This window comes from Hylobates moloch, unplaced genomic scaffold, assembly GCF_009828535.3.
Source record: "Hylobates moloch isolate HMO894 unplaced genomic scaffold, HMol_V3 SCAFFOLD_38, whole genome shotgun sequence".
Classification (NCBI taxonomy): domain Eukaryota; kingdom Metazoa; phylum Chordata; class Mammalia; order Primates; family Hylobatidae; genus Hylobates; species Hylobates moloch.
In genome coordinates, this window is record NW_026652313.1 from 1635947 (window position 1) to 1648961 (window position 13015).

Here is a 13015-nt window from a genome sequence, read left to right on the forward strand (position 1 = left end):
TATCAGAGACCTGTGTGTAAGGTGTACCACAAGCGGGTTGATCCTGAGAAAAACCTTTAACTTCTCTGAGATTCGGGGATCTTGTTTTTAAGGCAAGGGAAATAATAACGCTATCTGCCTGATAAAACTTCTGCATATAACAATATTTAATAACTATGTTACTGTATGTTTCACTTAAATTTACTCAAGCCACTTCATTCACCTTGGACTAGTAGTATAGCTATCATAGATTTTTAGCTGCTGATGCCAAAAATTGCTTTTTATATTACAACTGAATATTTGGGTATTGGGTTGATACAGTCTGTCTCTCTAAATTGTACACAGACAGCTTTTGTAGTTGTTGCTGTTTTACTCTAAATACGTTTCCCAGGTTTAAAATTGCATTAGTCATTATCACAGCAAAATTAAACCAAAGGATCCTTGGGCTTTATTGCACCTTTGCAGCTTTATAACATCCATAGAAGCGTCAAGTGTAGGCATTGAATTCGCCCCATTACAAAGAGATGAGATACTGTCACTTACCTCTGTCACTGTCATAGAGGTATGCAAACTTGTCCCATTGATAGTATTCAATCAAGCTAAGGAGTGCTCCTTTGAGGTCAGGTCTCATCTGAATGACAAATGGATGTGTGCCATCTGTTGGGAAGCTGGGAGTGATGAAGGAGACGTGGAGTGTTCCGCAAAATGATGTGATGGTATTTACAGACTTCTTGTCATAAAATCCAAAAATAGCATAGACTCCTCTCGAAAACTGGGAGCAGACTAGAATAGGAAAAATAGAAAGGAAAAATCATTGAAATTGGCACACAATCATATGAATTTACTTAAAACTTAATGTCCTTTTACATAAAATACAAAATTAACATATTGAAAGAAATATAGATTTAATGATCCATTGTAATTTATTAACACTTATTTACTTAGCATTCTATTTGTGGAATCTAAAAGATTATAAAGCATAAAAAGTAGTTCTGGTTACAGGAAAATGCATACATCATTGTTTAACAAGCTATGTAAGTATCAACATATTTTAGGAACAAATATGAAAAATGTATGAGTAAAACAACATTAGCTATAAGAATAAACTGTAGTCACCTAAGATTTATACACATTAATGACAGCTCATTCCCTACATAATCTAATTCCTTTAAAAATCTTTACTGTATTCACGATGCTTTTACATCTAAAAGTTAATGTGCTTCCATAGAGTCCTAATGCTGACCAAAACCTCTTTAAGACAAGATAGATACCAGACTCCCATGATACATACAGAGACATGTCCCCAGAAAAGCACTTCAGTCATATTGTGTCCAATTCCTTTAAAAATCTCTACTGTATTTACGATGCTTTTATATCTAAAAGTTAATGTGTTTCCATAGAGTCCTAATGCTGACCAAAGCCTCTTTAAGACAAGATAGATACCAGACTCCCCTGATACATACAGACACATGTCCCCACAAAGGTACTTCTGTCATATCGTGTCACTCAGTTGAGAAGCAATTAAATAAAGTCCAAAACTTTTCATTTTAATCTTCCCCAAGGACCTAACTTACCCTATATGTTACACTACATATTAATTCTTAAACAAATAATAATATTGTATTTGGACATCCTCATCACTCCCACAATCCCCGTCCTCTTTCAATATTTCTATTTCCAGTGAATGGCATATGACACTATCTGCTTTCACTCCTTTCCCCAAAAGTCAGTCCATAACTAAGTTATGTGCTCATTATAATACCTCGATATACTCAAATAAGGGCCACTTATTTTTCTCCCCATTCCAAACATCCTAGTTCACTAACAGTATATACTTAACATTGTGCTTGCCCTGTGCCTGGCATGTTCTAGGGTATGTTAATTCATTTTTTTCTCATGATAACTTTTGAGGTAGGAACTATAATTATTTCCAAATTACTGATGGAAAAATTGACACATAGAATAATATTAAGTGAGCTACCAAAGACACTTGCATAGGTGATAGATGCTACATTCAAAATAGAGAGTCTGGATTCAGAATCCATGCTCTTAATTAATAAGTAATACGGCTTATCTTACCCGACTAGTGAAACACCTACCCAACTGTCCTCCTTCCTCTACTTACGTTCCTTCCATTCAATTCTCCACAATATAATAAGAATAATATTTTGAAACATAAATCCAGTAATATCTTTCTGAGAAAAAAGGGTTACTCTGTCCAAGACTGATCCCCTGTAATGCTCTACAGAGCACTGACCATTCACAGAACAGTGCTTAAAGCTACTAGTAAAGTCAACTATGTGTCTTTTTTTCTTTTTCTTTTTTTTTTTTTTTTTTTTTTTGAGACACAGTCTCACTCGTCACTCAGGCTGGAGTGCAGTGCAGTGGTGCGATCTCACCTCACTGCAACCTCCGCCTCCCAGGTTCAAGTGATTCTCCTGCCTCAGCCTCCCGAGTAGCTGGGATTACAGGCATGTGCCACCATGCCCAGATAACTTTTATATTTTTAGTAGAGATGGGGTTTCACCTTGTTGGTCAGGCTGGTCCCGAACTCCTGACCTCGTGATCCACCACCCTTGGCCTCCCAAAGTGCTAGGATTACAGGCGTGAGCCACCGTGCCTGGCCAACTATGTGGCTTTAAATAAATAAATAGCTGATATTTCTCAATCTTGGGGTCATTTCAATCCAAAAACTGGAAACCAGTCATCCAGAAACACAATCTAACAACCTAGAACATAACATCTACCATCCTTTTAAAAAATCCTTTTTGAAGGATAAAACAAACCCTATCTTATATCATTGTATTTCCTTCACAAAAATAGATGGTCTGTAGAAAAAATAGATTTGTTTCATGAATACGAGCATTGCTAAAATATGTACAGATTCTAATTGCCAATTCTAGACAATCAAAAAATATTAGGCAATAATGTTTAGTAACTGTTGTACAGTATGAATCCAAAGGAAAGCAAGATTGCCTCTTTAAGTGGTCCTTATTTGCCAAAAATCTGGGTAATATGTAAATTTACATATCCTTTATTACCAATCTTCTACAAAGCAGACTGAAATATCTCAAAAAGCAACTGAATGCATTTCATTTATTTCACACCTTAACATAAGGCAAAGATGAAATAACTGTCTTTTATTCATGCCCATACTTTTTGTTCTTGTCTGGGTACAGAGTTGAAAATAACCTTTAGTGTATTTGATAACTAAGTCCTTTCTTCACATACATGAAAAATAGCTTTCATCTCATCTAGGAAAACTCTGCAGTGATTTCTTATTTTATACATAAGTGTATGTGTACTGACAGGTATATCTTAAATCTTAAATGTGTTTAGCAATTGATGATTCCAAATGACACATAAAAGAAAGACTTGATTTAAAATTCTCTCCGGGTCAGTTTAATTCCATTTCCCTGCAAAGTGTGGGCATGTCATCTAGGTACTATAGGAATATCATGCAATATGATTTATTAATGAGACCTCTTCTCATCTTAAGTGAAATAGCTTCTGTGATGGAAACAGCAGCCACAGTGTCAGCAGGATGCCTGATAAAGAATGCCACTGTTTGAATACACAGACAATCTTAATAAGGAGTCATACCTTTCATTTTCAATTTGTTTTAGGCTCTGGAGTGAGTTGTCAAGGGACCTCCTGGTTATTGCAGCCATCTGGAAACACTGGCTTTGACCCAACAACAGGCAAAAGCTGCACACAACTTCATAAGGAATTATCCATCTAACTCAGAAGACAATTTATTTTTCCCCATGCACTTCAGCTAATTCTCCAATGAACCTATTTTTACAACAATAGCCGTTCTCTCCTGACTCTCTTTGGTCTCCCTCAATCCTCTCTTCTTATCCTTTATTTCTTCATTGCACTTACTCAAGTGTCCATTTGCCTATATCCTCTATTTTTCTGGATATTTCTTTCTTATGTCTCCTGACTATGCATACAGTTAACAGCCATTCGGCCAACAGTGCTCATTTCCCTCTCTGTAGCTTAGGACAGTCACTGTCTCTGTCCCCAAGCAGGATAAGAATACCACTGAGATTTACAACCAGGAATCAATCAAATCCATCAGAATGCTGACGTAAACTAAGGTACTTTGCTTGCCCCGTTTGTAGTAACCATCTGAAGATGAAAAACTTAGCACTATGCTTCTAACATGTTATCCCCAAATATCCAAGACTGTTCTCATTGAAATATTGATGCTTGCCCCAATTTAGCATAGGCAATATAACCTACTGACACCTTTCACAAGAATATTAGCTGCAGTACTTTGGAATTACTCTTTACTTCATTAGAAGGGAAATTATTCATTTTCATCTTTACCTTATTCCCCAATGATGCCTCCAAAATTTAAAGCCATTTCCTTAACTTTGATCCATCCTGTAATGAAGGAAGGTTTACTACCACCGAGACTATCAAAAATAATGTGTCATAAACTCTGAAAATCATTCCAAAGACAACTTTCTAAAATGAGTTATACAATACCAACATCCTATACAGTCACGTCTGGAGGCAGAGAAACAGAAATCCTCAGTTTCACCTCCAGCTTCATGACCTTTACAATAACACTATGAAACACTATTATAAGTTTCTCAATGATAGTCCTGATTAATATTAGAATTGCATTTATGTCTTGAGATTCAAACCAGATTGCAAAGGAGTAAGTAAAGATGCTCTCACTGAGTTCTGTAATTAAATATTTAATATCAACTTTGAGAAACTCAGCAAAGGGCAAGTCCTTCTAAAAGACACTTTAGGTCAAACAGCAGAAATGATAATCTCCTGGGTGTAAGTAATTTGCTGATTATTTCACTTTTTATTACAAGCCCAGATGATATAAGCCAATAACAATGCTGATGGTGCATCCAACACACATCTTTTCTCTTAGGTCATTCTGCTCATTGGTGCTGCTAATGTAGCATACACGATACAGTCTGTATGCTTAACAAAATCTAAATAGCCTCGCATAGTTATTGAGTAGAAAGGGAGAAGAACGGAGCATGATTTTTTTTGTTTTACATATTTTAGATTTATAAGTTGAGATTCACTTCAATGAATCAGCATAGTCTGCTTCATAAGCAGAAATGGCAACAGCCTCTTTGCAGTTTGAACAAAAACTGGTAAAAGCTGCATCACCAAGGAATTCTGACATCAAAATATGGAAACCACTGAAAGCCTCTCTCCTTCTCTCCTAAACTTCTGACATTAACCCTGTGCATAGTTTGACCCTGATTTCAGTACTGAAATTTCCCTGTCATCTGTTAGTAAGGATCTCCTGGTAACTAAAAATAATCACCTCTTCTTTGGATCTAGCTTTCTTAGCTTCTCTGAATTTATTAGACCAAAATTTGCCTCTTGAAATTCTTTCTCTTTCCACTGCTACTAGTCTTGCTCTCTTCTAATTCTTTTTCCACATTGCTGCCAAGTAAAATTATACCATCTTGGTACTTTTCCTCTCACTCTAATTATCTTTCACTGCCTTATCTTCTTCCTACATCCTAAATTAAAAAGACCTTCTCCAAGGATTTGTCTTCCAATTGTTTTCTCTTCTCTTGTTTCACTGTACCTCTTAGTGGTCTCACCCCTTTCCACAAGGTCAAATTCAATTTCTATGCATATGTTTCCCAAACCTTCATTATTATCCCAGTTATCTCCTATAACTATTTATTTACCAAAAAATGCACCATAAATATTCTATGTGACAAGCATAGTGTTAGGTTTAGAAAATGCACAACAAAGAGGATGAGTATTGTGATCTGATTCAGGAAAAAAATGGAATTTTATCTACTATGTTTTGATGTTCCACACTGAGTCATTTTTGATAAAATATAATGATCAAACCTAGAGAATATTTCTCTCAAAAAAAAAAAAAGCTTAGCTTCAATCTGTCACCTTCCAGTGTCCCTCAATTCATTATATGGAAACTTCTAAAACCATATATTTCCAACTAATTCCATAAAAATAAGGAAAAAATACTTTATTTTATTCTGACGAACCATATCTATGTGTTTATTTTTCCCTTCCTGTTCATGCATGATAACTATTGCCATAATTTATATGCAATAGTTCAGAATAATGACCTTCTTGCTCTTTCTTGTCCTATGCATGTCATCCATCACCATTTAAATTTTATTCTACTTCATTCATTGCACATTTACAAAGCACTTTTAAGAACCTACTATGCACTGTTCTAGGTTTGGGGAAGACAGTATTAAGCACAACGGGTAAGGTCCCCACTTACATGAAGTTTCCATAACAGTGCTTCTTAAGCATCTCTTGCACCTTCACTTTCCTTTTCTTTCTCCTTGGTTCTACCTTCCTTCAATTTATACTCTTGTCATATTAGTCTTCCTAAAGCACATCACATAAAGGCATCATTCAAAGATCTGTCTTCCAATTTTTTTTTTCTTTTTCTTCAAACTCTATCTTTCAGCAGTCTCATCCCTATTAACAAGGTCAAATTCAACTCCTTATGCAAATATTTTCCAAACTTTCGTCATCACCCGAGCTATCATCCTTTATTTACTGATAAAAAATATATACTGTAAATATATATGAATTTTTAGTAATGTATTTTCATGATTATTTTGTATTTATTTCCCTGCTGGTATAATTTTTAATTAAAATATTCAATTCTTTCATGAACTCATGTGTGAGCTTTCTAGAGTCAAAAAAGAAAAAAGAAATACACAAAATGTCACTGTTTTACAATATCTAAACACACATTACTTTAAGCTAAACAATTAAATATCACAGAGACATTATTATTCTGTTTTCAAGAATCTTGGGAGGCTCTGACCTCAGAAACAGCAGCTCTAGGGGCTAAAAGTGAGAACAAACTGGGTTTGAATCTTGGCTTTGCCATTTTCTATTTGGATTTGTTGGGCAAGTGACTTTACTAGTCTGTCTGAGCTTAGTCATCTGCAAAAAACGATAAAAATATTACCTACCTGCCTCATTGTGGGACAGGGAAGTATTAAAGTAAACATAAGCTGAAAAGAGTGTTGGCCCTATAAGTCTCTCATGACTTTCCTACGTTTTAATGTTCTAATTAATGTTGATATTAACTATTTATTAATCATGCACCAGGATTTTGCTTATATTTTTCTTTAGTCTAAAATTCATCAATTCCACAATACAAGTGCTTATGTGTTGAAATCAAGCCCATCTCTTAAGGCCAAAAAATGTTAGAATCACTCCTGACTTCTCTTCCTTTATTCTCAGCATATGAATTGTCACCTATTGCCCATTAGACCTCTCTGTCTGTGCTCTCCAGCTCTCATGACATTGCCTTAATATGGTCCTTAAACACCTATTGACTAGATGGCTGAAATAACCTCTCAAAAAGCCTCCATAATAAATCTCTTTCCTCTCATGGCAGATATAACCCTCTTGCTTAAAATCCATCAATTTCTTGCAATTGCTTAGAGAAGAGCACATATAACATTTGCTCAGGTGTTACCTGCTCTATGTGGTCTGAATTACAAGCTGCTCCTGCATGTGATTCTAAAGCAATCTGCCTTTCTTGTATTAGCCTGTTTTATATTTGTCTAGTTTGCCCATAAACTGTGAGCTAATTGAAAGGAGAGAATGAAGTGCCATTTACCTATGAATGCCTGTCAAGTACTTGGCACACAGCAGGCAACTGATAAATGTCATTTAATAACTACCAATTCTTCCAGGAAGGGTTCCTTGCTTGCCATCAACTGAATATGATCCTCCCTAATTATGAACTCCATCAGCACACTCCCCAGTTGCCCGAATCAGAAGCCCAGCTCTATATTTTCCTAGGCACCTGGTAGAAGAGTCACTGATCTTAACCATGCTTCCTAATCTATTGAATGGGGCTATTAATTCCTCTCCTGTCTACCTCATGAGAATTCTTTTAAGTTTGAATTAGATAATGTATAGAGATGTACTGGAAAAAATTATAAATTATTAGGTAAATGTGTTATTGACAATAAATCAACCATAATAATTTTTGAATTCTCTGCAATACCCAAATCAGAAATTTTCGCAATTATATAATTATTAAGTACTTGTCAAATGAATATATAATCAGAACCAATGGTCTAGCAAAGACATAAAATGAGTTCTTATGATAAAATTTCATTTCTGTTGATAGTGGGGTATTTCTGAAATCATGTCATAACAATATTTTTATCCTTCGTTATCATTTTGCAAAATCACAGCTGTTAGTTTAAAATTACCTGTGAAGTGTAGTTAATTCATTCTCCTAATAGGAAAAAAGCACAATCATTTTTAATATGAAAATATAATATTTAGAATATTTGTGAAATTTTATTATTTTAAGATTTCCATATACATTTTGTAAGTGGAGAAGTTTGTACCAAGAGAGGGGACGTTACTAACCTGAAAAAGTACACAGAGCAAGCTGCAATTGAAAACCTAAATGAAATGAGGTAAATTTTTTTGCCTGGAACATACACTGAATTTCTTTGCATGGAATATATGCCCAATAACAAATTTTGCACATGAAAATATATAGAAAAATTCCCACAATTTCAAATGTCTTATTTACATAATTGAAATAAATTGTTCAAGTTTTAAAGTATATCGTAAGCGACATTTATTCCCCTAAAAATACAATTATTGTAACAGATAGAACATGTAATGTTAGGTTTCCAGGTAAAAATTGGGGGGAATCATAAAAATAGACCTGTGATTCCTTTACTCTCACAAAATGTAGGTAAATACAATGTTCTCTTCTTATGATGAAATGGAGTTAAACCATCTACTTTGCATTAATGGGGTTATTTTAAAGTTCACTTTTCCACAGGGGCAAATTCTTTTCCTATCTATGGACAGAAAGGATTTCCCATTCTGGACCTGGCAGTGTAGCATCTCTCAAAAAACTCTCATTTCCTTAAAAGCCTACCCATTACTTTGTTCACTCCTGTTCCCCAGAGCCCAGCAAAGTTCCTAGCACAGACACTCAGTATATAGCTACTGAATGAAACACCAACTGATTCAGAGGAATGCAAAGAATAATAAACATACGCCCCAATGACATTTTCCATAAATTGCCTCACTGATGATTTTCCCTATAGCTCTGCCACAAATATTTATGATGATAAATTACTTCTCTTTTGCATACATTTTGATCTAATGTTTCACAGAAATACTAAATTGATGCAACTTCATCACTCAGTAGTAGAAGACAATGAAGCTGTAATAATACATTTTTCATTCTCTCTAACAAATATTTACCCCTTCTGACCTTCGTGTTATGTTTGCTGAGTGAGGTGAAATGGCGAAAGTTTATTGCTGTTGCCCATATTATACGCAGCTTTAAAAAATCTATAACATTTATTCTGGCTTCATTCATCATCTGGGATAGCAGGCAATCATAGAACCAGCAGTAATAGGCAATAATTCTCATGTGAATTTTAATGATGGGTTCTGGATACATAAACGAAAGAGAATTACCTTTGTCTATATCAGACGCTATTTCACAAGAGATAGTCTCATTCTTTATCTTTGGGATATGTATTTTCTCCTTATAAATTCACATAGTTCTATCCTCTGTGAATTCTTGCTCAACTCATGCTCTATGTGAGTTCTGGGCACTCTATGCCCTGATGAAATTTGAATATTGTGGATAAAGAGTGCCAGGCTGAATGAATGTCTGCAGGCCTGGTGTCTAATCCCTGCTGTGACACCAGCCAGCTGTGTGCTGCTGGCAAGTCTCAGCTTTCAAATGTCTCCATGCCCTCAAAGCTCATACTTGGGCCTGTGTGGCTGAACATCAAAGAGAGAAATTCTAGAAAATGTCAGGGAGTGCATATTTATTATTCATCACATACTTTCTCATGGAAAATGTATGTGAGATACAATAAATTTCAAGGATTAAATAATATCGTTCTCTGTGTTTTATTACTTTTTCTTTGTTTTATATTTCTTCCTCTTTGTTTTATATTTCTTCTTTCCTCTTGCTCTGTTTTCCCGCTCTCTTTTTTTTTCTCTTCTTCGTGTTTACAGCCACCATTGGTCTTAATGCCTAAAAAACCTGCCATCTCTTGGCTGATCTTAATTAGAATGTACAAGACCGAGGGATTATGTATGTATCAAACATAGATTCAATGACATCTCAGTCCAAATAATCATTTTAGTGTCTGTGATAAAACCTACTTTTAAACAAAACAACTGAAAAATGTTCAAATGACTATAAGATTCCCACTTAAAATTTATCCTTTAAATAAAATACAAAAAAAAGACAGAACTTTATCACCTTACTGTCTGGATACCCTCAAATTAGCCTGGATAACACTTTTGCTTTGAACGACTCAAAGAGTTTCTGAAAGTTTCACAGAACTTTCTTGCTCCTCTTACTTGTTGGTAAGCAAGAGGGTTCCTGCGCATGTGCCATAGTACTTATGTGTTAACCCACATACATTTATTTTCAAAGCACACATTTTTTTCAATATTATATAATGAGAAATTATATAAATATGCTAAAATGCTCTGGGCCATTAGCATTCATCTATAAATTGCCAAGGAGTTGGAGGGATTATCTTTAGCACAATGGACTCACACACCCTTGATGCATTGAGTCCCGGCAAAATTATGACTTAATGCTTGTTAAGGGATCATGGCACATTGCTCTAACATTACACTGACAGTCGCCCTACTCCATTGCAACACCCATACAATCATATGAGCCTAGTTACAACTGATGGTGTGAAACGAGTTCCTTCCAGAAAGGATTCGTAACTTATTTAGTTTTTGGCCCTTACATTTATTTGAATATTCTAAATTAAATGTCTGCAATTAAAAAATAGCAGGAGTATATTTTAACACAAATGTAAACAAGCATACCGATTAAAAGGATGTAAATTCCCTTTGCTTACTATTCTTCCCAGAAGCAACCCTTGTTAACAATAATGTGGGATGTACCTCTAGCCCCATAGTTCTAGTAAGGGTCGAATTTGTTTGTATGTTTCCGGTTTTGTTACGTTTTTCATTAAGGACATCACAGAACAATTATCTTGTGGCTTACTTTGATATCTGGCAGGGAAATTACCATGTTGATACAGACTTAGTTCACTCTTTTAAACCATTGTATGGTATTCCCTAGTTTGAAGATAGCAGCAACATTTTATTAACATTCCCTAATTGAAAGATATTTAGATTGTTCAGAGTTTTGTGATTACAAACAAGGTTGCAGTGAACATGTGAGTACATACATCTTTGAGCACATCTGCTATTATTTCTGCAGAACAGATTATTAAAAGTAGGATTGCTTGGTCAAATGTTATACTGGGTGAAAGGTTATCCATGCTATCAAATTATCACCCAAATATAGTGTAGCAATTAACATTCCTATCAATAAAATAACTTTTTGTGTGTAATTCACTAATAATTGATATTTTTCTTTGTTTCAGTTTTTACTAATCTAACCGGTAAAAATGGCATTTCATTTTTGTTTTAATAATGGCAACTTACATTTTTGTACTCGTGACAGTATGCATTGCTCTTAGTATATTTTATGTATTAACTTAAAATTTGTAATACTGTAAAGCGACATGGGTCCTAATATTATCCATATTTTAGAGACTAAAAAACTTGGAAGCAAGTTAAGTAATTTTCTCAGCTATCATCTCTAGAAACGGGTGAGTGGGTGTCAACCCAGCAGCCTGACTCCACAGCTGGTTTATTCAGCCACCTCACTGATAAACAGGAAAATTGGATTCCCATCATTATTAGTAAGAAAGTGCATCTATTTTCATAGTTTCCTCTATTAATCACCTATTCCTAGATTTTGTACACTTCTTTTTACTATTAGGTTACCCTTTAAGTTTTGATTTCTAATATACTTTAATCTTCTGCATATGTAAAGCCCCTATTTTTCTTCCTTTTCCTCTTACCTTTTTCCATGTTTATGATGACATTTGTAACCAAATTCTCAGTCTTTCATTTAATGATTCCTAAATTTTGTGTCTTGTGTAACAAGGATTTCCCATTCTATGATTTTTCAAAATATTCTGGGATGTTTGATTTTTTAACTATCCCTTTTACATTAAATTCTTCTAATATTAATATCTGGATTTTATGAATGGTAAAAACCTAACTTATTTTGTTTCTACATAGATGTTCAATTTCCCAATGCTTTTAATGTAATTTTATTGATTTCCTTGGTTTTAAATGTCACATTTATCATATGCTACATTTCTGTATGTCCCTACGCCTATTTCTGAAGATGAAAGCAAGTGTTTTAATTACTACACTATTTTGGAAATAACTACTGAGGTCAGTGTCCTTTTGCAAAACTTTCGTACCTACTGTTTTCCATTTTTTTCTTTAGGATTTTACTTAGGATGAGATAGAAATACAAACTAATTTGCAGAGATTAATATTTACCACATTACCAGCCAATCACTACCGACTAAGAACTGTTTCATCATTCTCAGTAGTTTCACACATTTATTCATACCTTTCACACATTTTATTAGATTTATCCCTAGATATTTTGTATCTTTTTTACATTACTGTCAGATAATTTTTCTTTATATTTTATATTTTAGATATTGATAGTACTATTGACTTTCAAATCATAATTTTACGTCTAGTGATCTTACTGAACCCTCTTATCAGTTCTATGAGCTTTTGGATTGATTCTTTCGGATTCTTCTAGGTGAGAAAGCAATTATTTTTGTAAGAATTTTACTCTACTCACTTTCGGAACTTTCTACTTTGTGAAATTATTTCTCCTTAGCTTTGTATTTCTACTGTACTTCTGATAAAAATGATAAACTACAAAGTATACCATTAATATAGGATCTGTGCAATTACTATGTTATCTGTGCAATGAAAATTGAGAATTTGAATTATCGATGCATTTGATCAATGTATATAATTAAACTCTTTTATGCAGCTCATAATTCTTCCTTTTCAATAATAGATGGACTTTTAAAAAGCCCATAGGTTATGTGAATAATTCCTCAAATTCTGTTTTACTCTGTGGTCCTCAGACAATAAAAAAAATAGGAGAAAATATATTGCA

General features: G+C 34.2%; 1 protein-coding gene across 6 annotated transcripts in view; it reads right to left on the minus strand.

Annotated features, from left to right (window-relative positions):
- Nucleotides 1–13015, minus strand: part of LOC116463489 (glutamate receptor 2) — a 133811-nt gene that overhangs the window by 59102 nt on the left and 61694 nt on the right. For all 6 annotated transcript variants that reach the window (XM_032146617.2, XM_032146615.2, XM_058434670.1 and 3 more), the window contains exon 3: nt 523–762. In XM_032146617.2, coding sequence (XP_032002508.1) covers nt 523–762 — 240 coding nt within the window. The remainder of the gene's footprint in view (nt 1–522; nt 763–13015) is intronic.